Source organism: Loxodonta africana, chromosome 7 (genome assembly GCF_030014295.1).
Source record: "Loxodonta africana isolate mLoxAfr1 chromosome 7, mLoxAfr1.hap2, whole genome shotgun sequence".
In the NCBI taxonomy this organism is placed as follows: Eukaryota; Metazoa; Chordata; class Mammalia; order Proboscidea; family Elephantidae; genus Loxodonta; species Loxodonta africana.
Window position 1 is genome coordinate 96991370 of NC_087348.1, and position 27802 is coordinate 97019171.

Here is a 27802-nt window from a genome sequence, read left to right on the forward strand (position 1 = left end):
TCATGCTTTTGCCTCTGAGAGGTAAGCGGTGCCAGCCCAGTTTCTAGCCTTGCTTCCAAGCCTTCTGAGCACACTACTCGTCAGGTGCTAAGCATGATGCTGGGGGAGTCCTGGGGCAGAAAAGGTACTGTCTGCCCCCAGGGAGCCTCCATTCTGAGTGGAGGGGTGAGAGAAGGGTACTGGAGGAAAGATCACAGGGACTGTGAGAAGAGATAAACAGGGGCTGACCTGGTCTGGGGAAATCAAAGCAGCCCTTTTGAGGAATGACATCTAAATGGAAACCTGAAGGATGATGACTAGGAGGTACCAGGAGAAGAGGGACTCGAGTTGGTTCCAGGCAGCATGTTTGGAGGGATCCCTGACGTTAAATGGAGCTTGGCAAGTTAGAAGAGCTCAAAGTCAAGTGTATGTGCAGCAATGAGAGAAGGGGGAGGAAAGGGTCCAGATGGGACTAGAGAGGCAGGCAGGGGTCAGATATTCATTATGTAAATACTCTTCAAGAGGCAGAAAAACGTGGCATGGCAGTGAGAGGCAAGGCCATTGGAGCCAGAAGGTCTGGGTTCAAATCCTGCCTCTGCCATTTGCAAGCTCTGTGACCTTGAGCTTCTGATTTAATCTCTCCATGCCTCAGTGTCCCCATCTCTAAGATGAAGATAATAACACTACCCATCTCAAAAGGTTTTTGTGAAGACTAAATTAATGTAGAGCACTTAGAAGAGTGCCTGGAACACAGTAAGCACTACAGAAAATTTGCTATCATCATCATCATTATTATAATTATTATAGCTATCATAATTTTATTATAATTTTAATTTATTAAACTCATATATTTATATATTTTATATAGATATTAAAATATACTATAATTTAATATATTACTATTATTACTACGTGTTAGGCATTGTTTCAGTTTCCTAATCTGCAATGGGAATAATAACGCACCTAACTCAGAATGTTATCGTGAAGATTAAATGAGAAAATAGAGGTGAAAACTTTGTAACACTACCTGGTACATGGTAAGCAGGTAAGGAAAGTTCACCACTGTCATTATTTCTCTTGAATCATTATGCATGCTGGTCAGGGGATTTGGTACTGTTGGGAGCAAACTTGTAACCAACCAAGTATCTAGAAATGGACGGGGCTCCTTCAGGTGGATGCACCCTTTCACTGGGGGCGTGTAAGCAAAGGGCTGAACAGTGCACTTAAGCAGGCGGTTGGATGAGGCACCCTTGCAGTCTAAGAATCTATGATTCTACTGATCTCTAAGATTTTTGCCCATCTCTAAGCATTTTCACAAACGTGTCCTGGTGGCTTTGCCCCTGGACAGGAATCCTCTCCTAACCTGTTTTCCTGCTGTGGCAAAGGGACGTCAAATCCAGACATCTCCTCCTCCCCAGGAGCTGACAACTCCTGTAATGAGCATATCGTGCAAGGGCTTAAAGTGGTCCTCTGGGGTAGTGTCCCAGCCTCTCTGCTCTCACAGCACAGGGGACACCAGCAGCCTGACTACAGCATCCAAGGGCACAGGGCGGCTGATGAGCAACTTCCCAGGAAGGCAACTTTGAAGGAAAAGACTGAGCTCTCAAGCTCAGGGCCCACAGGGTCTCCAGAAGCATCCAGTCACTGCTCTCCCCCTCTTCCCTTGGCTGCAGTTCATTGGAGCCCTCTAAAAATAGCAGTGGTTATTCAGGGAAATAGTGCTCCATCTCTGGGGATGCCAGCGCAGGTCTCTTTCAAAAATAGAGCCACAATCAGGTGTGCTTCCTAAGTCCTTGTCTCTCCCCACCCATCCCAGAATCCTTCAGAAGACCCAGAGACTGGGCAGAAGCTCCAGCAGCTGGAGCATCACGTAGCTGGGGAGAACTAGAGCCTGGATTCTTATAGGTGTTTGTCAGGTTCAAAATCCCTTGCTCTGTCTTTCTCTATTTGATAAAACCCATTTTCCTTTAATTTGAAAGGTAATTATATATTTATTCTAGGGATTATGGAAAATATCACCAACTAGAAATAACCACTGATTTTAGTTGGTTCTTCTCTCTCTATATATAAAACACACACACACACGTGCATGTTTAATTATAGATTGGGGTAAACAGCATATTTTATATTTTGCTTTTTTCACTGAACATCACGTTAAAGGCATTATCCCCCATCATTACTATTCTTCTACAACACAGTTTTTAATGTGAGTGTAGTACTGAGGTTAAGCATAGAAGCCTTGTTTCAGAAAGATCTGGGTTCAAGTCGTGGCTCTGTCACTTACTAGTTTTGTGCCATGGCTTAAACCTCAGTTTCTACAATTATGAAATGGGATCAATAATAATACCCATCTTCGGGTTGTTATGAAGATAAAGTGCAGTTCTTTCCTAATAGCTGCTCAGTAAATGCAAATGATAATAATAACAAAACCTCTATTGAACTATAATTGAGCTAATGATTGTTCTAGTGGTAGATATTTATCTTGTTCCTAAAGCCCATGTTTTCCCACCACATACTCCTCTCCTTTCTGGGAAGTTCTAGAATTCACAGAGAGGGCTATGATGGCAGCTCCATGGTTGGAGACCTTACAGATTAGTAGTTGGTGAAGAGGTGGGGGTACAGGCTGGCAAGGCCTCACACATGGGATCTCCTGAGGAGACCTGCCTCACCTGTCTTCCAAAGCCTCACAAAGCTCTGTACCCATGAAATACTGTGTAGCTCCCTCTATAAAATCCTGTCTCTGCTGTGAGTCTGGGCCCATTACCTCCAGCGAAAAGGGATGCTTGGACAGTGAGCCGCCTCTGATTCTCAGCCAGATTCCATCCTAATCAAATTTTCTCTCCAAATCCAACTTCCTAGGAAGTTGAAATGTCTTTTCCCTCACTCAGATCCTTTCACTGTGCTTGGAAATATTTCCAAACCCAAACCAAACCCACTGCCATCACACTGATTCCAACTCATAGAGACCCTACAGGACAGAGTAGAACTGCCCCATAGTGTTTCCAAGGAGTGGCTGGTGACTTTGAACTGCCGACCTTTTGGTTAGCAGCTTGAGCTCTTCATCACTGTGCCACCAGGGCTCCCAATTACCAGCTCGGCCTTAATGAAGAAACTAAGGCTAAGAAAGGTTAGGTGACTTCTCCATGGTCAGCAGCTAGTCATTATTGGGCTCCAGTTAGAAGCTTAAAAACAAGATATTAAATATAAACTGCTTAGCTGAGTGTCAAGAAAATGTAATTGTTGTTATTCTCGCCTTCAAGTATGTGTACCTGCCATGATTTCCAATGGGAGGATGAATGGTGGCAGCCACAATGGAGATAGGTTTTCAAACTCCATCTAAGGAAGAGCTTCCCAAGGGTGGAAGGGGCCACCTCAGGAGAGAGTGAGCTGCCATTATAGGACATAGGAAAGCAGAGATGGGGTGGCCATTGGGTAGGATGCTGTAGATCAGTGTTTCTCGATGTGATCTTAAGACCACCAGCTTCAGCATTGCCTGAGAACTTGTTAGGAATGCTTTACCACAGACTTACTAGATCAGAAACTTCAGGGATGAGGCTCAGCAATCTGTGCTTACATAAGTCCTCCAGGTGATTCTGGTGCACAGTGAAGTCTGGGAACCACTGGGCTAGGGGATACTTAAGAACTGTACAGGTAGAACAGAAAGAACTAGGTGACTTTAACGGCCCTTTAAAGCCAGAGACACTGAAATTCAGGAGAAAGGTTACAAGATTTGCTCAGGTCTCTTCTGACATTGACCCTCCCATCTCTCTCTCTGTTCTTCAGAGGTCACACATGTACATTTATCAGCTGAAACTGCTGAGGTTGGTTAGGTACCATAGAGTTGGTTTCGACTCATAGTGGCCCTATGTATAACAGAACGAAACACTACCCAGTTCTGTGCCATCCTCACAATCATTGTCATGCTTAAGCCCATTGTTCACAGCCACTGTGTCAATCCATCTCATTGAGGGTATTCCTCTTTTTTGGTGACCCTCTACCAAGCATGATGTCCTGTGGTAACAGCTAACTTCCCATCCATTAAGTTGGAAGAAAGCCAGTTGTGGGTGCCTCAGGATTCCATTGTAGCTAGTGTCCCCCCAGAACATGCCATAGGATCCCACATCTGGGCTGGGAGGGGCCTTGGAGAATTACCACTAGAGCAAATCTGGCGCGGGGAAGGCAAGGGGCATCTAAGGTCCCACATCACACTGATGCAGGCCAGGCACATCACAATGAGGCCATGTTTGGTGCCCTTGAGGAATGTGGGCATCTGGCAAAACCACTGGGGGCAACTTCTATTTGCATTGCACTTCTCTTTGGCTCAGCTGGCACATGGATGTCTTTCTATTCCAGGCTGATCATTCTTGACAGAATGTTTCAAAGTCAAGTTGGGGGGCAGGAAAGGACAAAGCTGTTGCTCCAGGCGTAAGCACAGCCTCTGAACTTTCTGCCTGTCCATTATAGTTTCTGTCCACATTGGGGGATTGTTTTGTCTTAGAAATACTTCCACCTGGGGCATTCCATGTGACTCATGCTCTGGTTCCCTTGGCACCCAGACTCATGCAGAAGAGACACTTGTCAGACCTGGTTTAATCAGTTCTGTCAGGGAGGATTCTCGAAGGACAGGCACTGTTATGCTCCACACAGCTTTCTGATCTTATTGGAAAAGACCATGTTGAAAAGAGTCAGCAGAGGAAGGAGGTTTTGTTCCAATTGGTGCAGCAGAGCTCATCACTGGAACTCAAGGTCATGAGTAACTCCAGAAGGACATTGTATAGCACAGAGAATGTGATCTCAGCCAGAAAACACCAGCTAGGAAGTTTGGGTTTGGCCACTTGTTATTCTATTATCTTGGGTGTGGGTCCTAAGAATTTGCATTTCTAATAATAATATTGATACTGATGGTCCAGGGACCACACTTTGAGAACCACAGAAAATATTACACCTGCCTTGCCTTTTCCATGGAATTCTAGTGATGACCTCTTGAAAGACTTATCTGCCATTTTCCTGCTATGTAGGAGGCCTTAGACAATCACTTATCATCTCTGAATCCCTAGTTTCCTATCTGTAAATGGAAATAACAATTCCTACTGTTTGTACCTCAGCGTGGTAAGGGTCAAAAGAGAAAATTAATGCAAAAGAGTTCTGAAAATTGTAAAGGCTATTCAAATGTGAAAGAAGCAAACATTTATTGGGCACCTTCCATGAGCCAGGAGCTCTGTTAGATACTCAGGGATAGCAACATGGATAATGCCCTAAGAAAGCCTACAGGTGAATGAGAAAGACACATAAAAGAACCACTGATACAGTAAGTACAGTAACTCAGTAGGCTGTGGGAGCATGGAGAAGGGGTAGGGCAAGTGGCTAGAAGGTATTTGGACTTTATCCTAAAGGTAATGGGAAGCCGTCGTAAGGTGTTAAGGTGGAAAGTGATCTGATCTAATTTGTTTCATGGGAAGATCACAATGGGGTGGAGAATGTATCAAGAGGGGTAAGGCTATGGGTACAGGCAGAGGTGAGAAGGCTACTGCCTGCAGTGATCCCAGAATGACATGATGGAGAGAAGTAGGTGCATTTGAGAGATTTCTAAGAATTCGCAGGGCTTGGTGATAGATGGAAACCCTGGTGGCATAGTGGGTAAGAGCTACAGCTGCTAACCAAAAGGCCGGCAGTTTGAATCCACCAGCTGCTCCTTGGAAACTCTATAGGGCAGCTCTACTCTGTCCTATAGGGTCACTATGAGTTGGAATTGACTTGACGGCAACGGGTTTGGTTTGGTTTTTTGGTGGTTGATTAGATGTGTGGGATAAAGAAGGCAGATTCAAGATGGCACCAGGTTTTTGGATCATTGACTAGATGGAGAAGACTGGGGAAGTGGGCTAGGGGTGGAGGGGACAAGCCTGGTTTGGGTCATGATGAGCTTGAGGTGTCCATAAAGTACATGTCTTAGATGCTTCTATATGCACTGGCCATGGCACTGCCATGAAAAAACACCTTATCCCCCAAGCCACTGCCACTCTAACCTGCCAGGTCTCCCAACGCTGTGGAAACACCTGAGGGACTTTGCCCCTGCCCTTCCCCACCATGTCCTGGCATTACTGGGCTCTGTAGTTCTTGGCTTCTCCGACCTGCAGCTGTGCCCTTCCCATATGTGGAGTCATCCCCAAAATAAACAGTAGCAATCAGCAAGCAATCATCTTTTTTTCCCTCTATACAACGCCTGGGTGTGCAGATAATATTTGAGATTGTTGCAAAAAAGATGGCATGAAAAATGATTCTCCTGCCAAAGAAAAAGGGAGGGAAAAGCCCATTTGAATACACTCGAGGGGATCAGACCCAATTTGAAGCTTCCTAAACTAGGGCTTGCTAAGGTTCTCTGCCCCTCTGCCTTTAGCGGAGTAGGATTCACCTTGAAAGAACCTTCCAGGGCAGGACGACACACAGCAGTGACCCCTGGAGACTTGGAGAATAGTGGTGGTGGAAGAACTGTTCTGGTACCCATTGTGATTGTTGGACATTGACTGGCAAATCTCCAGGCTTTTCCCTCGCAGCTCAGCTCCCAAACAACTGAGAGGAGGTGCTCGTGGAGGTTCTAGGTAACTTTAAGAGCATTTCCAGGCAAAAAGGGTGTGCACTAATTATAAACCATCACTATTACGCCTGTTCCAAGGAGAGCTGACTGTGACCCACACTGTGCTGAGGTTTCATTTTTTTGTTTTTACCTTTGCAATTTATTTTATAATTTAAGACTATAGATCAGTGTCTTTTTATTGCTGTAAAAATATGACACAATATTTGCTAATTTGACACTTTTCACATGTACAATTTAGTGACAAGCCTACTGTTTTATTTAATCCTCACAACTGTCCTGTAAAGAGCATATTATGAATCCCATTTTATAGAGGAAGAAAATGGAGGGAGGCTCAGAGAAGTTCATTATGATCTCACTGCTAATAAACAGCAAAACTGGGATTCTCACCCACGTTGGTTGATTCAAAGGCCCATGATTGAGCTATAATAAAAAAAAGATAGGTAACAACAAATGTTCACAAGAATGCAGAGAAACTGGAACACTCATACATTGCTGGTGGGAATGTACAATGGCATAGTCACTGTGGAAAACAGTCTGCCAGTTCTTCAAATGGTTAAACATAGAGTTATCATAACAACCAAAAACCAGACACATTGTGTTGAGTTGATTCTGACTCAATGTTACAGGGTAGAGACATTCCACAGGATTTTCTCAGCTGTCGTCTTTACGGGTTTTTGGTTGTTATGATAACTCTATGTTCTGTTCCAACCACCTGCCTTTAGGGTAATTATTGTTGTTCTTATGTGCTGTCAAATCAGTTCCGACTCATAGCGACCATACGTACAGTAGAACGAAACACTGCCCAGTCCTGTGCCATCTTCACAACTGTTATGCTTGAGTCCATTGTCAATAGTCAAGTGCAAACTGAGGGGCCTGAGAGTAACCACACAACTCAACAATTCCACTCCTAGGTATATACGCAAGAGAAATAAAAACATATGCCCACACAAAAACTTGCGCGTGAATGTTCATAGCAGCATTACTCATAATAGCCAAAAAGTGGAAACAACACAAACATCCATCAACTGATAAATGGATAAACAAAATCTTGTATATCCATACTTTATATCCATACTTTATATTACTCAGCAATAAAAAGAAGTACCGACACATATTGCAACACTGACGAACCTTGAAAACATTATGCTAAATGAAAGAAGCAATCACAATATAACACATATGAGTCCGTTTATATGAAATTTCCAAAATAGGCAACCCATTGAGACAGAAGTAGATTAGTGGTTGCCTAGGGCTATGAGGGCTGGGAGAAAATATGGAGTGACTGTTATTAAGTATGAGGTTTCTTCTTCTTAGGGTGATGAAAATATTCTAAAGTTGATTGTGGTCATGGTGGCACAACTCTGAATACACTAAAAACCATTCAATTGTATACTTTACATGGGTGAATTGTATGGTATGAGAATTATGTCTCAATAAAGCTCTTATTAACAAAAATCCCACGATTGAATATCAAAAACAAAAAGGAAGGATGGAGGGGAAAAAACAAAACACAAACAACCATGATACTCCCAAGTGAAATTATTCAATATTTTTTTAAAATACATTCAGCGAATCTCGAGCTCGTATATAAGGGAGCCCCAATCTTATTCAGATTTCCCTGGTTTTACTCGTGCTTGTTCATGTGATGGGTATGTGGATCTTCACTGTTACTATTTATTCTACCTTTTGATAGAAAAAAATATTTCATAACTGAAAAGAAGAAAATATCACTAATACTGGTCCACCCTAGTGCAACCAGAGAGGTGCTGAAGAGAAGACATGGTTCCCCCAGGGGAGCCCAGAGGAGAAGGCGTGATTCCCCCAGGGAAGCCAGAGTGCAGGGCTCAGGGTGACAACTGAGGCCAAGGCTCTGGGTAACTGGCAGGCCTACAAGTAGGGCCCAGGTACTCACTTCCACCGAGGTCCTTGGCCTCAGATGGGACCAAAGAAGGCTGCCCTAGTCCTTCAGCCTCTGGGGCAAGTGTTTAGGGGAAATCCACACTTAGGTTGTAGGGCCGTCTCCCCTGCCTGGACATGTGGGTGGGCTGCCCTGAAATGGGAAAGCCATAAATAAGGCGGAAGAAAAGGGGGTAGTGCTCAAGGCTGACAGAATGAATCTAGCATCTCCTAAAGGCCCTTGAGATTCAGAATTAACAGCAAAGTGGCTGCCTGAACAATGCTGGAATAGAGAATGTCAGTTGAAAGGAAACAGAAAGGACTGGAAACTTCCTTCTAACTTGAGATTAAAACTGGGGGTTTTGTTTCCAGTGGTAGATGCAGAGGCCTTGATGTTATCTGTTACTGCCAGATACAGCGAGGCAGGGATAGACCTGGCTTCCTGTGCACCTCATACACCCTTACCCATGTACCTTTCACCTTTCTCTGCCTAAATCCCTGCAAATGCCAATTATGAATTTTTTAGTCCTGGGGCCCCGATGGCACAGTGGTTGAGAGCTACAGCATGCTATGGCTATTAACCAAAAGGTCAGCAGTTCGAATCCACCAGCCACTCCTTGGAAATCCTATAGAACAGTTCTATTCCGTCCTATAGGGTCGCCATCAGTTGGAATCAACTTGACGGCGGTAGGTTTTATGGGTTGGACAGAACATGGGATAGTGACAGATTCATGCTACAAACATCCACTGGGGACCGACCTTGTGCTCAGACGCCCCTGCCCTCAAGAGCTCCCAGTTGGGACCTGCAGAAGTGTCCCCATGTGGCCAGAACACTGCAATAAGTGCTAAGGCGTCCACTGTGCACTGTGACCGCCCATTGGGAGACAGACTCAGGAGCAAGGCAATCAGCCTGAAGGGCAGGGGCAGGCTTCCCACCAAGCTCACCTTCCAGGTGGGCTTGAAAGGATGAGGAGGATTTTGATGGTTCAAAGTATCCAAAACGCTTCCCACTCTAAGGAAAGAGCATTTGTAAAGTCTCAGAGACCAGGAAGTACTGCTACTACAGCTACCACTGCTGCTGCTGATAATAAGAATAATATCACAGCTAACAGAGATTGTTAACTATGGGCCAGGCACTGTGCCAAGAAATTTAAGCATCTTCTGTCATTTGAGCCTAACAACAGCAACAACTAATTATTATCTGGTCAATTTTAAACACAAATACATCAAGGCATAGGGTAGTTAAGTAACTTTCTCCAAGTCACACAGCTAGGAAGTAGTAGAGCCAGGATTCGAATCTTAGCTCTTTGCCATTTACAATAAACTCTTCTGGGAAAAGGGATCGCCCATGGCCTATACAATACAATGGGAAATTCAGCCTCCCTCCGAAGGACAATGGGAAGCCACTGAAAATCACCACGGCCACCAAGCAGACCTGTTTTAGGAAGGCTGCCCTGGAGGCTGGCCCAAGCTCTGTCCTCGACATCTCTGAAGGCCCAACACCCTGGTTTTATTGCTTCCTCCTGGGCCTCCTCCTTATTTTACATGTAAACGTATCGGCAGACTAATATTCAGCTTGCTTTGGAGAATTAGGCGACACCCCTTTCCATAACTGGAGGTACCTGCTGATGTTGCTAAACCATCACAGGAAGTACCCTTTCTCCAGAGTGTTCCAGACCCACTAAACTCCATGTGCCATCCTCCACTTTCTGTTCCGTCTCCCCACTCTGACCCTCACTCAGCATGGCTAGATCAGAACTGTCCTTTTGCCTCCAGGACAAGGCAAAGTGCAATGGAGCCTAATGGCAAGTATTTCTCCAAACCTGGATGCTGTGTTTTAAGCTCCCAAGAGCCTACCCACTACTTTAGGCCCGGGTGGCTGTCCAGGTTACACCTTGCCACAGTCCCTCTCCCATCTCTGAGATGTCACAGCACAATGAAGGGGAAGAATGTGGCCTTTAGAGTCAACGGGTTCCTGGGTTCAAGCGGCAGCTCTGCCACTTTCCACCTGTGTGAGCTGCAGAAAGCTCCCTCCCTCCTTGGGCCTACAGGTGTCTTCTTGTAGAAAAGAAGGAGGTTCGATGAGAAGATATCAAAGGTCCCTCTAGCTCTGTGACTTTTCCTGGAGAATCTGCGGTGCCCAGGACCAAGAAAAACTCTCACCTCCCTGCCTGGAACAGCAACAACACATCTCCCGCCCCACCCTCATAATGGACTGTTGCGAAGATCAACAGAGAACATTCTGGAAAATACGGGTCACCCTCATGCAAGATTCTTTAAAAAGCTAGGGGGTTACTTTATTACCTAGCTTGCCTATAGTGCCTCTTGGCTCCCTTTCTTGTGTGTTGTGTGTATTTTTCCATTTGCTGGTGGGGAGAAGAGTGAGAAAGTGGGAGGCTGAGGCTGAGAGGAGGGTGAGGTAGCATTTCTCCAAACTGCGTTCAGATTTGCTCGGCCTATACCCTGACATGTTCTGAGCAGAGATAATGAACCTGTTCAGCCACTGTACATTGCTGCAGAAGACAAGCCTTGTGGGGAAACAGCGCTGGTGTCAGAAAGCCGGGCCCCTCGCTCGCTCCCTGGTTTGCAGGCTTGGGTACTATCTTCTGTGTGTCAGGGATATGGAGGGGGATACCTGCCAGTCGCGCCTGAGTTGGGCAGGTCCAGGCAGAGTCAGGAGTGACAGCCTCTCTGTGAGGACTGCTCCTGCTCTGACAGGGTTGGGATGAGGGGAACAGCCAGGCTTTCTTCTCTCTGCCTCACTCCCTCCTTCCCTCCCTGCCTTGTGCTGGGCACCGAGATTCAGAATTGAATCAGCCTGGCCCTCAGAAATATCCAGCAAAGTCAATGAATATGGGTGCAGGGTTCGAAGTCAAGCAGCTGCTGTTTACCCTGGCTCTGCAATTTAGTCATTGGGAGCAATAGTCTCACTTCTCTCAGGCTCAATTTCCTCATCCATAAAATGCAAATGGTGGTGATGATGATGAAGATGATAGTTGAGTTGGTATGAGGGTTAAGAGAGAGAATACAGTAAAATACCTAACACTTTATTTAACAGTAATGTTAGTTACAATTCCAATTGGTTATTAATTCAACAAATATTTAATGAGGACCTACTACATGCCAGGCATTATTCAGGTAATTCTAAACTATGTAGGCTCTCACTGGGAAGTGCTAGTGAGGATCTTGACAGAGGGAAGCACAGATGATTAGTGGTAACAGAGAAAGGCAATTCAACCTTCCTTCACGATCCATCTTAGCATCGGTGCCTCCTTCTGAAAGCCTCTCCTGACTCCCCCTGCTATCCTCTACCCCCTCCTTCCACAGGTTGCTCTCTCCTGTAATCATACCAAGCCTGCCTGGTCCTAGGTCAACAGTTTCTTCCTAAAATGGTGTAACAGAGGCTTTAGAAGTCAAGTGCTAAAGTTGAAGCCCTCAAATTATCTTGCAACCCACGTTGGCGAGAAAACCCCAACTCTCCTTAAAAGATAGTCACTATCAAACTTCAAGTCTACCTAGATTTCTCAGCTTTCCTGACACTAATTACCCCAAACAGGTTGAATATTAATTGTCTCTCAAGGAAGAATCAGAAAATGCTGTCTTTGGTGATTCAAATGGATCACCTGAGCCCTCTCAGATAATCCCAAGAGCTCCTGGGACATTGTACATTTATGTGGTTCCAGAGAGGGGAATTCTCCCAAGGATGTTACTCCCAGCCTGTGGCATAAATCATCTACAATGCTCCCAACCTCAACAAATCTCATTGGCCCTGGGACCTCTCCTGAATAGGTATGTGTTGGGCTGGATGGGGATAGGGAACTAACACATAATAACATTTATTGATCACCTATGGAGTGCCAGGAACTTCATATATATTATTCATTTATTCCTCAGAACAACCTTGTGAGGTGTGGTATTAGTATTCCATCTTACAGATGAGAAAACTGAGGCACACAGAGATTGATTTGTCCAAGGTTACAACTGGTGGCTAAGTGAAGGATGCAGCATTTGAACCTAGGTGGATCTGGCTCCGGTGCTACTGTTCATTCAGCTATACCAGTGGTTCTCAACCTTTTTTCCAATATTGACCCTCACTCCCATATCCGGCCAAGGAGCCTTTATAGACTTTTTTTTCCCTCATCTTCTGCTTCCTACAGTTTTAATACCACATATATACTGTATGGAGCCCTAGTGGCACAGGGGTTAAGAGCTCGACTGCTAACCAAAAGGTCAGCAGTTCGAAACCACCAGCTGCTCCTTGGAAACCCTATGGGACAGTTCTACTTGGTCCTAAAGGGTCTTTATGAGTCACAGTCAACCCAATGGCAATGGGTTTGGTTATATAGTTTTTTTTTTTTTTTTAATGTACTGTGGCCTTCCAAAGGGACACAAACCATAATAATAGCTAAAATTTTCATTCCCCCCAAACAAGAACCAATTTCACCCCTCTCCCTGGGGACATTATTGCCCCTCTTATTGCATACATTGCACCAGTGGCTTTCAAAGTATGATCCTGGGAGGGGAAGAGGGTGATGCTTATTCATGGACCAATTCCAGGGCAGGAAAATCAGCTGGAAAATTTCTTCTCAAGTAGGGCATTCATATTTTCTTTTGAGGGCCTGAGTGATCTGTGGTCCTTCTGTTTCAGGAATTGCTGTCTATTCCTCATGCTTTATATTCACATGCCACTTCCTTGGGACGTCTCCCTGGATACCCCCCACCCTAGGTTGAGTTAGTTCTTCGCTGCTCCAGCTTCCTTCTGCCAAAGCAATGATCATTCTCTGTAGTGGCTTTCCATGTAAATGTCATTGTCCATGACAGGAAGAACTATGGCTTACTCATCTCTGCATCCCAGAACCTAACACAGTGCCTGGCATATAATAAAAAATTAAAAAAAACCCAAAAACCTATTGTCGTCGAGTCTCTTCTGACTCATAGTGGCCCTATAGTCAGAGCAGAACTGCCCCGTAAGGTTTCCAGGGAGTGCCTGGTAGATTCAAACTGCTGACCTTTGGGTTAACAGGTATAGCTTGGTGCTCAACAAATGCTTGTGGTACGAATAAACAGATGGGCAACTGAACTTAAGATGGCTCATGCTGTCTCTGCTTCACTGGCTTCATGCTTTAGCCGGGACCAAGTGCCTGGGTCACTGGATCACAGCAATAGCATACAGGTATGCCTTTAGGACATTGTTCCTTCTAGGCACGTTCTTTCAAAACAAAAGGTTTTCTGTTTGGTTTTTGCAACAGCTAGAGGTACTATCGACTCGACTCTACGGCAACGGGTTTTTAGAGGTGCTATGCTTAGTCAAGACCCCTGTTGTGCTGAGAGAAGCATAGGCTAAGAGGTTAGAAGAATGATGGAGATGTCACTGAAAGACAGAGACTTGGGTCTGCTGCGTGCAATCTTCCCCTCTGCTCTCAGCATACAGATGGACCTTGGAATAAAAATACAGTAAATTGCCAGCCAGTAATAACCCGGAAAGCTCTAACTAATAAAGTCCTACTTTCATACCAATGGCCATCTACTCGCCCTAAAGAATTTCCCTAATGCAGAACATGGAAAAATACCAGATTAAAAAACAAACAAACAAATCTGATTTATTTTTAAATACATGGATGAACTGACAAGAAAAAGAAGAAAATCCTCGGAGGCCAAAGTAATGACAAAATAACATGAATCCACACAGGTTACCAAGTACAGAAGCTGATGGCTCTCCTGGGATATCTGCCAGTATTTGGTGGGCTGGGCTTCTGATTTTAAAGGCTCAACAAAGAAAACAAAACCAGGGTTCCTCAAAAAAGGGAAGTCAAATTGACACCCCCACTGAAGGCTGGGACTCCCAGAGGCTATATTTACAACCTCAGTAAAAAGGTAATTTAGAAAAATAAAAAAAAACAAAATTTCATGCTGACTCCCCCCCACCCCACCCACCCCAGAAGGAGACAGTAAGGAAACAGCCCTGGCACTTGAAAGAGGATAGGGAAAAATAACAGTCTCCCTGGAGAGTTCCCAATTCCAAAATGTCCCTCATATGGGTCTGGGGCTTAAGTATGTATTACCTGTGGCCAAGAAAAAAAAACACATTCAAAACTGAGAATTAATACGAAAAGCAGGGCTTCGAATTGGTTTTCCCGGTTCAGTCATGGCCAAGGAAGTGACACCAAAACAGACCTGGTTTTTTAAAATTTGGGTGAACCAGAACCATAATTAGAATGGGAAAAATTATGGGTCAAAGCACTGCTAGAAATTTAATCTCCTTCTTAGAAAACAAGAGCAGAGAACATATGACATAGCAGCCAAATCTCTCACCCATAGGATTTTGCACAGAGTTGCAAACTGCAGTGCCCCTCTCAAAGACGGTAGCGAACTGCACGGTTTTGAATGTGTGCTGCTCTCCACAATCCTGGCAATAATCCAATCTCACACACCAGGCTCCTGAAAGCAGGGCTTCGAACTGGATCATTCCATTTTAAACCCCTGCTGAGAATTTGCATTTCCACCCCAGATAAACTGAATCAGAATCTCCATTTTAACAAGATTCCCAGGTGGTTCAAAGCCCTGCCTGAAAGGGCTCACTATGCCTCTTCCGAGTCTCCCATCCCAGGGCTTTGACCCATAATTTCTCCTATTTCGGTTATGGTTCCAGATCAGCCACATTTTAAAAATTCGGGTCTATTCTGGTTTTGCCTGGTTGGCCACGACTGAACTGATTTCAACCAGTTCGAAGCTCTGATATAAAGTGATGCCAAGTTGGTGTTTCCTCCAGGTGCCTGGCAGAAACAAATGTAAATCCTCTCTGGAGCAATAAGACCTGAACTCAGACCTGAAAGAAGTCTCATAAGGTTTAACAATCATGAGCCCACAATTTAAAAAAAAGATGCAGAACACACGAGGAAACAAGTCACCATGAGCAAGAGACACCAGAAACAATGAACAAAAGAATCAGACCCATGAAGACTACAGATACTGAAATTATAAGAGTCAAAATAAAATACATGTTTACGCAACGGCACTGGGTCTGGGTCCTTTTTTACTATTTTTAAAGAAATATGTAAGGGTATTGAAAGTATAAATAAAGAACAACAGACTGTCAAAAAAATCAAGCAGATTGAAAGATAACCAGTTAAAACTGCCAGAAATGGGCTGCTACATGGGCTTCTCAAAACTGCTGTCCTAGATACGGTCTCTAGAATCAGAATGCGCTTTGGTATTGGAATCAGAAAACTAAAATGCTATGTGACTTGGGCAAATAACTGCCTGTCTCTGGGCCTCAGTTGCTTCACCTGTAAATGAAAGGGTAGAACAAGATCATCGCCTAAGTCTAATTCCATAAACTCATATCCTATAATACAACAGATAACATCTATTGAGCACCTGTTTTTTGTGCCACTCATGATTATAAGCATTTTATATGATTTTTAATCCTCATAATAGCCCACTGACACATGGGCTCTTCTGTCCCCATTTTATATATTAGGAAACTGAAGCACAGAGAGATGAAGTAACTTGCCCAGAGCTAGTCAGCCAGGATCGGGTCCCAGTGGTCCGAATTCAGATCCTGTTTTCTAACACTACACTATATGACCTTCTAGCATGCTAGAGTCTTATATTCCAGGATTATTTGACCTACCAGAAGTCTCCCATAGCATGGGGCAGCTGAATGACTAGCACAGGCTCTTAATAGCAGCCAAAATACCCATTCTAGTGGGGTGGCAATAATACCATGAATTATCAACTGCCAAATATTTAATAAGCATAGCCTATGAAGAAGGCCTGTGCTTACTTTACACAATAGCTATTCATGATGGAGCAGCAAACAGTGACAGATTACTGTGGGCTTACCTTCTGATGTATCTAAAAACATTATCCATTTTTGGAAAATTATTCATTCTGAAAGTAATTCTCTATGCCTTGTTTTCCTCATGTGTAAAAGGAGGATAATAACAGTACCTGATATCACATGGCTTTTGTAAGGATTAAATGAGCTAATATAAGCAATGCACTTAGAACCGTTATATATGTCAAGCATACAGTAAGTACTCCAAAAATGGTAGCTCTTGGTGGTGGTGTTACCGCTATTATTTTCAATCCAGTGGAATGAAGTTGAGCTTTGAAGTAGGTGACCTTGATTCAATTCCAGGCTCCCCTACTTCCCAGCTGTGTGACTTAAAGGCACTGGCCCTCTCTGAGGCTTCACTGGCCCATCTGTGAATCAGAAACAACAACGCTTACCTCACTGGGTAGTTGTGGGAGTTAAATGGACTGTGAAATGTCTAGTGCAGTGGCTGACACATAATAGGTACTCAACAAATGTCTGTTCTCTCTTCTGGAAGGTTTTCTGCACACTTGACTTTTCCACCGTGATTAGAATCCAAAGAGTCAAAAGATTCTGGGCTTACAGATATTGACTCATTGTTCTTTTCCACCAGGGAGAACTTTCACAAAAGGGGTGGTGGGTGGAAGATGTGTAAATACATCCATTTCATAGCAGGTAGATCAAGGCAGTACAGTCATAAAGGTTCACACTCTTGGAACAGGCCTCCAGACCACTCTCTCGGTTGCTTTGGCTAAACTGGCCACCCCGGGTGAGGGTGTGCAGCTGAAAACGCAATTAACAATAGGAAGCAAGCCCTATGATTTTGCAGGATTTGGTAATTGAATCCACCAAGGATATGACACTGACCTTCCCATTTGGAAATAAACAGACATTTGGCTTGTAAATGCACACCCAGGACTGCTCAGCAGCATCTTTCAGACGACGGGGGGATACGTAAATGAGGATCATGTAAAAGAGATTTCAGGAGGATGGCAACACTCACAGCAGTGGCAGTGCTCACTCTGCCAACCCCAACTCCAGCAAACCTTGTGGAAGGGCAGAATTCCATACTTGCCTTCTAGGGCTACCTGGATATCGCTTCCTAAAAAATAAATAAGAGGCTGGGACCAGAAGTGGTTTTACTCACAGGGGTTCTTTCTTTGAGGAGACAAGGAACTCTTGGGTTTTAAGCACAATTGGTGGCACCTTTTGGAATTCATCTTGACCCCAGGTTACCTGTTCCTTCCTCCTCTCTAGGACCATCTATCAGTTTACTAGGTCAAGGAACACTGACTAATACTGGGTACCGAAAGGATGATGACATGGTAGGGTGGTAGGCATTCCAGGTGCCCTGAGTCCAGATCCAAGATTAAAGGTGCAAACCTGGGGAGGTGAAGGAAACCAGGAGGATGGACAAATGGTCTTGAAGATCCTGCAGTAAGCTTGAGTGACATAATTGGCACCTTCTATGACAATTTTTTTTTTATGACAATACATTCTTAGCCTCATAAGCCTTCTTTGCCTTACTCAATATTTATACACGAACTAGGGTGTTTCACCTAGAAATATTTCTCCACCTATTCCTGAGAAAAATTATAATCTGTCCCAAGTCCTTTGACCTCCCTGGTTTCTATCATCAACTAGGATGGAAAGTTCTAGTAAATCCTGACCACTTAATAGTAATTGGGATTAACATCTCAATCTGGTAATGTCTTCTGCGAAAAATAAGAAATACAGAAATGAAGAGTCATTGAGGACTCATGGTAGCCTCCTAAAGGGTGGAACCAAGGAGCATAATTGGTGTTCATGTTCAACCTTCAAAGAGCTAAAATGTATATTTGGAAAGATAGGATAGAAAGACATTTTTAAAACAGCAGTATGTCGCAGTAAACACTCTAAGCCAAACAAATGGCACCAAGCCCTTAGAATAGTGGAAAAAATAATCATGGGCATTAGAGGCTGACTGACCTGGGTTTGAATCTCAGCTCTGCCATTATTCCCAACGTAGCCTTTGAAGGGAGAAACCCTTGGTTATTCAGTTATAAAATGGAGAAAACACACATTACTATTATGATAATGGAGCCTTGGTGGTACAATGGTTAAGAGTTCAGGCTGCTAACCAAAAGGTCAGCAGTTCAAATCCACCAACTGCTCCTTGGAAACCCTATGGGGTGGTTCTAGTCTGTCCTATAGGGTCACTATGAGTTAGAATTCACTCAACAACAATGGGTTTGGTTTTTGGTTTTGATTGTGATAACTGGATAATATGACAAATGTCTGGTACATAGAGGGTGCTCAACTATTTCCTTCCTCCTTCTTTCCCACACTTCTTCTTTTCTAGATAACTGACATTACTTCATTTACTAATGAATTAGAATTAGTAGTGGATGACCTTTATCTGCCCCTTGATGACTGTCCTCTGCATGTATAAAATTGTATACCATTAAGTAGAGTGGGCACAAACTTTCAATGACTTCTCACTTCTTAAGCAACAATAACAAAAAATTCCCAACTTTTTTGCCTGGCAACCTAAGCTTTCCACCAATATGCCTCAACCTTCTTTTGGAATCCTCCAACCATTCTTTTACCAAAATACTCACCCTAGCAGCACATACCAGGGTGCGGTGTGGAGAATAGCTTAATTCAGCCTCCAGAATGTTAAGGACGATAAGGAAAGCTTTCCAAAGACAATTACACCTAAGCTTAACTTTAAAGAACAAGATTTTGCCAAGTAGACCAAGATGGGAGAAAGCATTCTGGGCCAAGAGAGTATGTGCAAAGGCCTGGAGCCTTCTCAAGGCAGCCAGGCTTCATTCCTGGAAAATTCCTGTTCCCTGTCCATTAAAAGTAGCCCTGGTGGCACAGTGGTTAAAAACCTGGCTGCTAACCAAAAGGTCATCAGTTTGAGCCGACCAGCTACTCCTCGGAAACCCTATGGGGCAGGTCTACTTTGTCCTACAGGATTGTTATGAGTTGGAATCGACTCAATGGCAGTGGGTTAAACATTAAAATAGTTCTTACTTCCCTTATGACACTCCCCTTCCTCTCTTTATTAGGTTTGCAGTTGACTTCTTCCCCACAATCTTCTGAACTGTGTAGTAAAGATCTTTCGCTTCCTGCACCCACTGTTCTCAGAGTGTGGTCTAGGAAGCTCTGGGCATCCCCAAGACCCTTTCAGAGGGTCTTTGAAGTCCAAACTATTTGTAAGAATGCTATGACATTATTTGCCCTTTTCATTCTCACTCTCCTGTGAGTATATATAGTAGAGTTTTCCAGATCAAATGCACAGCAGAATGTCTATTAATAGATTTATGAACTGTAAAACAATACCACTCTTCTCCATGAGTTTTTGTTTGTATGGGAAAAGCTATTTTTCACAAGCATGCGTTATTTATGTTAAGGCAAGGGTTTATTATTGTTCTTTAAAATAAATGAATGAATCAAAAAAATTAACATTTTTTCAGTGCTAATAATTACTAGTATGCCAAATTTCAATAGCTATAACCCACATAAACAGACATTTTTGGGGACCTTCAATAATTTTGAAGAGTAAAAGGGGATCCTAAAACCAAAAAGTTTGAGAACCACTGCCCGTCATCCTTGTGCAAACTTCTCAGGTGGCAATTTCGGTCCAATACTGGGAGAAGAGCTCACAGGTAGCCTACTGCTTAGCTGTACCTTCTGGTCTTCCCCTGTCCCTCCCTGGTCCTCCCTCTTCTTTCCTCTTCATATGAAAACCTTTGACACCAGGCCCTGTCCTCTTTCTCTCTTAGCTCTAACCTTTACCCCAGGATCAGAGAGGTGTGTTGTCAGGAGGCTTTGGTTTCAGAGAGGCAGGGCCCAAACAAGTGAGCTAATGCCCCTCATTCACATTTCACTGATGGCAAATGATGCTGAGCATTTTTCATGTGCTTATTAGCCATTTGTCTATCTTCTTTGAAGAAAAGCCTGTTCAAATCCATTGCCCATTTTTTAATTAGGCTGTTCATCTTTTTATTGCTGAGCTGTAATTGTTCTTCACATAATCTGGATAACAGTCCCTTATAGGGGTTGTCTTTTCACTTTCTTAATGGTATTCTTTGAAACACAAGCATTTATAATTTTGACAAAGCTCAATTTGTCTGTTTTTTTTTTTTTTTTTTTCATTTTGTTTGTACCAAACCATTGCCTAATCCAAGGTCATGAAGATTTATGGCTATGTTTTCTTCAAAGGATTTTATAGTTTCAGCACTTACATTAAGGTTGATGGTCCATTTTGAGTTGATATTTGAGTGTGGTGTGAGGAAGGGGTCCAATTTCATGCTTTTGCATGTAGATATCCAGTTACCCCAGCACCATTTACTGAAAAGATAATTCATGGTCTCTGAGCCTCAGTAGCCTCATCTCTAAAATGAACTTGAAAAGACAACCTTGCAAGGTATAGTGAGCATTCAGTAAGATAAGGGACAGAAAAGTACCCCATGGGATCCCTGGCACATAGCAGATAGTTGATGGCTATAACTGAAAGAATGGATAATGGATTTGAAAGTGGTCTGAAACACTGGTCATTACTGATAATGTCTGACCAGAGCTTTGTGATCCTTAAAGGTCCTTAGCCTCCATGGTCCCTTCTGCCTGTCACAAGAGCCCTACACCGTCCTTAGGGCAGTGGTTTCGAGTCTCTTTCCTAGGAATCCCTTTTCTGAGTGGCCCTGACCATCTCCTTCTTCTTCCTCCCTTTTTTGTTCTCACTTTCTACCTTGAGTTTTGCATTAAATGTTTTTAGTCTTATTTCATTTATTTAGTCAGTTTTAGTTGTTAACTCACTCAAATCCTTTTTGGCAAGGGGGTGGAAAGTCATGAGTGAATAAGTGTGTCAATCAGTAAAAAAGCTCCCAACTTAAAGACAGAAAAGTGAAGTCCCTAGAATTAAAGTGATTTGCAAAGGTCACCCAATATGTAAGTGTTAGAGGACGTTTGTGTGACACTAACTTTGGCGCCCTTTATATTCATCGTGCTCCCCACACACTGGAGAGATCCCTTTAAATCTTGTCTCCCTCCTCCATGGTGTTTGCAACACCTCCCAATTTAGTTTTCTCTCTGAATTTCATTAGTGTCCCATTTACCTCGTCTTCCTGATCTCTGAGGCAGGTGTTAAGCAGGAGGAGGCTGAGTTGGCAACAAGGACTCCTGCCTCCTGACTGTGGGTGAGGGGGACACACAGAGGGGGAAGAAAAGGGCCCCCAGGCTGCAATTCCAGATGGTTTTCTGGTCCACTTAGGGCTCAGGTCAACAAACATTAGTTATTAGAGGCTCAAAGATAAGGAGTGATTCTTGCCTTCGAACATGAATTATTGGGGGACACTATTCAGTCCAGTACAAATCTCCTTAGAGAAATATTTGTCTTCATGCAGTGCATGTACCTCGTTCTGGAGCTAAACATGTTTCAGGGTAAAAGTGGGAGCTACCTTTGTTTTTGTTTTTCATTGTATCCCTAGAGCTGTAGCATGTTGCTGGGCCTATGCTAAGTATTCAATATGTCTTTGTATCATAATTAAATAAGTGATTAAATCAGAGATTATGCAAGGTTCAGGCTCTAGTACTTTTTAGTTGGGAGACCTTGGATGAGATAGCTAATTTCCCTGAGCCTCAGTTTCCTTATCTGTGAAATGGAAGTAATAATATCTACTGTGGCAGAGGCAGTTGCTGCTCAACAAATGTCTGTATCTTCCCCACATTTCCCAGCACCCAAGAAATCAGGCAGGATCATGTGATTATTTCTGGCCAATAAGCTGTGTGTCACTTCTGGGCTGATGCATTTAAGAGCCAGTGATCGACCTCCCAGCTATCTCTTTCCCTACTGTAGAGACCAAGGAGGCCATATGGGGCAAGTAGAACACCTAAAATATGGCAGAGCTGTCATTGGCCTGGTCCCTGAGTCACTAGAGAGAGCAGAGCACCTCAACTACCTGGGATAGACATATAGCATGAACAAGAAATAAATCTTTGCTGTGTTAAGCCACTGAAATTCTGGAGTTAATTTATTACTGCAGGATAACTGAGCCTGACAAGACTTACATTTCAGCCTTGGAAGATTGTCCAAAGATTAGAAAAAGTGCTTGGTATTCAGTAGATTCAAGTTGCTGTTGTTGTTAGGTGCCATGGAGTCAGTTCCCACTCATAGCAACTCTATGTACAACAGGAATGAAACACTGGCTGGTCCTGTGCCATCCTCACAATCATTGTTATACTTGAGCCCATTGTTGCAGGCATTGTGTCAATCCAATCAGGTTCATAGCAGGTTGTTATCAATAAAGGGCTTACTACCTCTGCTCCTGGCTCCTTGCTCTGCTTCTTCAGCCTTCATTGATGACCCAGCCTCCATTTATGATTCCACTTCCTCTGTGCTATGTTACTCCTCTAAGCTGGAAACATCTCTACACTTTTCCCAAACAACCCACTCCCTACTGCTTTTTGTACAGCTTACATCATTGCCTTCTGCACAGCAATATGAAGAATAGCTTCTAGGGTCATCTGGAAGCTGATGTAGCCTCCAGGCCACCTGCTAGGCTGGAAACATCTCTCCACTTTTCCCAAACAACCCACTTCCTACTTCTTTTTGTACGGCTTACATCATTGTCTTCTGCACAGCAATATGAAGAATAGCTTCTAGGGTCATCTGGAAGCTGGACGTAGCCTCCAGGCCACCTACCCTATGGACAACCTCCCACCCAGCTGCCCCCAACTTCATTCTCAACTATGTCTCTGGTTTCACTTCAGCTCAGCTTGAGGTGTAACCACCAAACTCTAGGCCCTGTAAGATGGTCTACTGGACCCTAGAAAGACCCTAATCTCCACTGCTACCTCTGTGGTCCTGAACCTGCGTGATACTAAGACCCTCAACTTAATCCCCGCTAGATGTCTGACCCTTGCCTGCTAAGACCTCCTACCATCCAGGCTGCCACTCATCTTCCCCCCTACTGCATCTGTTCCCTGAGAAGACCACCTTCACTCTGGCCTGACATCCTCTCCTTCCCATGATGCTTTTCAAAAAAAAGCCTTGAACCAGAAATATATATGCTTTCAGCTTTCAAGATGGAATTGCTAATCAATAACACAGATTTGCAGTTGATGACACAGAAAATCAGAGCAGACAAAGGGACTGACCTGGCTCCATGTCAGCACGTTCTAAAGAGTCAGCAGTGTCTGTGGTCCTTGCAGCCTCTCTCCTGGGCCATCGGATCCTGGAGGGTGGTGGGTGGGACGAGACCCTTTCTGTTGAAGAAGAGAATATGTACCCAAGTGAGCAAGGTGGCAGGGTAACCTCAAACCTTTTTTCACAGGTCTCTCCCTAACAGTCATCACAAACTCATGCCAGTGGAAAAAGGGGATTTGTCCCTGGTCCTATAGTGATGAAGAGATGCAAGTGGGGTCATAAACATCCTACAAATCCACACAAGCATAATGCCTTCATGTAGCCTTCCCAGGAGATTTGGGTACACCTTCTTCTGTTCTCCCATCTCATCTTGTGCTGTGGGAGTAATGCTCTTGGCTTACAGTCATTGTTTACATGCCTGTTTCCTCTAATGGTTCAAAGCACTCAAGGGCAGGGATAAAATGTCAGTCTTCTTTATAACCCAGGTACCCAGTACGGGGCTTGGCACAAAGCAGAAACTGAGTATTTTTTGAATGAAGGATTAACTGTGTGCTGTGATTGGCAGGGTGGAGATGAAGCATGTGGCTGAGGCTGCAGCAGTTCTATCTTTGATTCTCCAGGCAAATAAATCACTTAACTCTCCTTTAAACTTACAAAAAAAAAAAAAACCATTGCCATTGGGTTGAGTCAACTCATAGTGACCCTATAGGATAGAGTAGAACTGTCCCATAGGGTTTCCAAGGAGCAGCTGGTGGATTTGAACTGCGAACCTTTTGGTTAGCAGACAAGCACTTAACCACTGTACCACCAGGGCTCCTTTTGAAACTTGGTAAGCTCTGTAAAATGGGCCAGTCGTCCCTGTAACACACTGCATGGCTGTGTTAGGCTGGGAATACACCTGGGTAGAGTTCATTACACAAAAGAGTTGTGGTTCTGGCCCTATTGCTGATCTCACTGCAGCCTCTGGCAAGTCGTCCGCCCTCTCTGAGCCTTACTTTCCTCATTTGGAAGAGGAAAACTCTGAACCAGGGTGCTTTCTGTCCCTAGAATTATATGACTGAATTTGATTCATCTTGGCATCTCCAGCGCTTAAGGAGATATCTGTACACAGAAAAGGTTTGTTAAATGAATAAAAGAAATCCTATCCCATTCAAAAGAAGAGTGAGAGAGACTCAAAGATTTTAAGTCATTTGCCTTAGATCATCGCAAGAGGAAGAACTGGGATTTGAAAACAAGTCCTCCAGGACTTGGGGTCTGTATATTTCCACTTCACCATACTGCCACACTCACTCCAGTCACTACAAAATGCCTTTTCAAGTAAAAGACACATGGGGCTAAATAACAAGGCATGAAGGATATATTTAGCCATCTGATGTAAACAGTCATTATATGAGAAGTTTCCCAAATACATATTTGCCAAATACACCTAGGAATCTAGCTAAGAAAGCCATTATTGCCTATCACAAGGTGAAGAATTACTGGTAATTCCCATTAAAAACAAAATTCTCCTGCATGTGAAATTTAGCTACCTTCATCTACATTATATGTATTTAGTATGAATTTTCTTTATTTTAAACAGAGTGAGTCTATTAGGGAGAAACGTTCACCAAGATCTTCCCAAGGACAAAATGTCCCTTCCTTGGGGGCTGGATTCTTGAACACTCCAGTGTAGAAGACCGGAGGGGATGATATAAAATTAACGAAACAAAATTTGGAGGTAAACATAAAAAAATTCTTACAAATACTGTTATAGTCACTAAAAAAAAAAAAAAAAAAGTGGCGCAAATGGTTAAGTGCTGTGCTACTAACGGAAAGGCTGGTGGTTCGAACACATCCAGAGGTGCCTCGGAAGAAAGGCCCAATCATCTGTTTCCACAAGGTCACAGCCATGAAGACCCTATGGAGAAATTCTACTTTGAAACCATGGGGTTACCTTGAGTCAGAATCGACTCCATGGCAACTGGTATGCTAAACGGAATACAATTTTCATTTTGTATATCTCAAATTAGTAATAATGGGTATTGTGCCTTTAATTTCTATTTAGCATGACTTGCTCTTGGATGCTTACCCCACAAAGTTTAAAAGAGGATAAGAAACTTGTTTTGCTTTGCTGTAACAGTGGGCATAGTAAGAGGCATTTTCTCTGGGTGTCTAGACCTCAACCCAGGTGCCCAGTGCCTTGTGTATTTTAGGATTCAGAGTTGTTGATTTTGTCCCTGAGTGTCCCACTGGGGTGACAGTCATATCCAGTGACTTGGATGTTTGATGTGGCAGAGATTTGGGGTCTTTCCCAAATTTCTTTCCATTGTCCAGGTAGTGAAATTTCCATCTGTCTAGGACAACTTCAAGGAGCCCTTGCAGCACAATGATTAAGTGCTCGGCTGCTACCCAAAAAATCAGTGCTTTGAACCCACCAGTGACTTCATGGGAGAAAAGACATGGCAGTCTGCTCTTGTAAAGATTGCAGCCTGGGAAACCCTATGGGGCAGTCCCACTCTGTCATATAGGTCACTGTGAGTCAGAATCGCCTCAGTGGCACACAACGACGATAACTTCGCTCCTTCTGTGCCTTAACCTTCCTGCCTTGTTGAAGAAGCCAAGTCACGTCACTACAGTTCTTACTCCTGGCTGTTTCTTCCTTCTTCTGCCTTCATTTTTGCCAAGGCTGGAGGGAAAACCTCAGCCACATTTCTTCTGTTTATTCCCTTTTCTATTCCCATTCTTGAATCCTCTCTTTTTCAAAGAACCTCCAATAAGTGTCACAATTACTTTTAATGAAACTAAAATACCTATGAATTCCCAAAAGGGTTTTAGGGGTATTTATATACTAGCACTTCGTTGTGGGGGAATCCAGTTAGAAAGGTATACATCCATTCATTTATTCACTCACACATTCATTCATATACTCACTCTTGGATAGCCATACAAGATATACTCAGGAACTAAAAGCAAATTTTGCCCTCAGAAGCTCATGGGCTGGCTAGGAAAATAAGACTTGAGGACAAGTAACAATAATGCTTGGCAGTTTTGTAAGAGAAAGACAGATAAAGCCTAATGAGAGGACAGGGATGGAGACATCACCTTGGCTGACAGATCAGGGAGGACTTAGCGGACGACATATCATTTAAGCTCAGCCTCGCACCAGAGCCAGTGGCTGGGGCAGAAGGATGGGGAGGAGGGGAAAGGGGAAGGTACTTCAGTATCAGGAGTAAAGACATGAAAGGAGAAAGCATGAAAAGAATGAGTGTGCACACAGCTCAGCTTTCCAGAGCGTGGGCTGTGTAGTAGTAGGAAGGAGAGGAAATCACGTTGGATAGGTGTCATAGATTGAATTATGTTCCCCCCAAAATGTGTGTAACAATTTGGCTGGGCCATGATTTCCAGTATTGTGTGGTCACCCTCCATTTTGTGACTGTAATTTTATGTTAAAGAGGATTAGGATGGGATTTTAACGCCCTGACTAAGGTCACATCCCTGATCCAGTGTAAAGGGAGTTTCCCTGGGATGTGGCCTGCACCACCTTGTATCTTACAAGAGATAAAAGGGAAAGGAAACAAGCAGATAGCTGGGGATCTCATACTACCAGGACAGCAGTGCCGGGAGCAGAGCATGCACTTTGGACCTGAGGTTCCTGTGCTGAGATGCTCCCAGACCAAGGGAAGACTGATGACAAGGACCCTCCTCCAGAGCTGACAGCAAGAGAAAGCCTTCTCCTGGAGCCAGCACCCTGAATTCAGACTTCTAGCCTACTACTGGACTGTGAGAGAATAAACTTCTCTTTGATAAAGCCATCCACTTGTGGCATTTCTGTTATAGCAGCACTAGATGACTAAGACAATAGGTGGTGTGAGTATATCAGGCAAGACCCCTGAATGCTAGGCTAAAGGATGTGGCTTTTATTCAGTGAGTGAGAGGGAGCCACTGAAGTCTTTTGAGCAGAGATGTGATCTAACTGGAGGTTTGCTTTAGGAAGATAAAAATGGCAAGATTTGCACACTGTGTCATATAGGTCACTATGAGTCAGAATCGACTCAATGGCACACAACAACGATAACATCAGGTCAAACCTGAATTGGACAGGCAGGTGGCTGGAGCAAGCACCAAAAAGAAAAACAAACAAACTCACTACCATTAAGTCGATTCCAACTCATAGCAACCCTACTGGACAGAGCAGAACTGCCCCATAAGTTTTCCAAGCAATGCCAGGTGAATTCGAACTGTTGACCTTTTGGTTAGCAGCCGAACTCTTAACCATTATGCCACCAGAGTTTCCAATCACGTGCCACACATAAGGTGGGATGTTAGTTGCTTAGACATATTCAATCTCATTTAACCTTCAAAACAACTTCAGGAGACAAGCATTACCAACATGTTGCCATCT

The 27802-nt window shown here is 43.7% G+C and overlaps 1 protein-coding gene across 1 annotated transcript in view; it reads right to left on the reverse strand.

The window, feature by feature from the left end:
- Positions 1-27802, reverse strand: part of LOC111752974 (teneurin-4-like) — a 373456-nt gene that overhangs the window by 250271 nt on the left and 95383 nt on the right. The window contains exon 2 of the mRNA XM_064288756.1: positions 23433-23540. Coding sequence (XP_064144826.1) covers positions 23433-23442 — 10 coding nt within the window. The 5' untranslated portion in view covers positions 23443-23540. The remainder of the gene's footprint in view (positions 1-23432; positions 23541-27802) is intronic.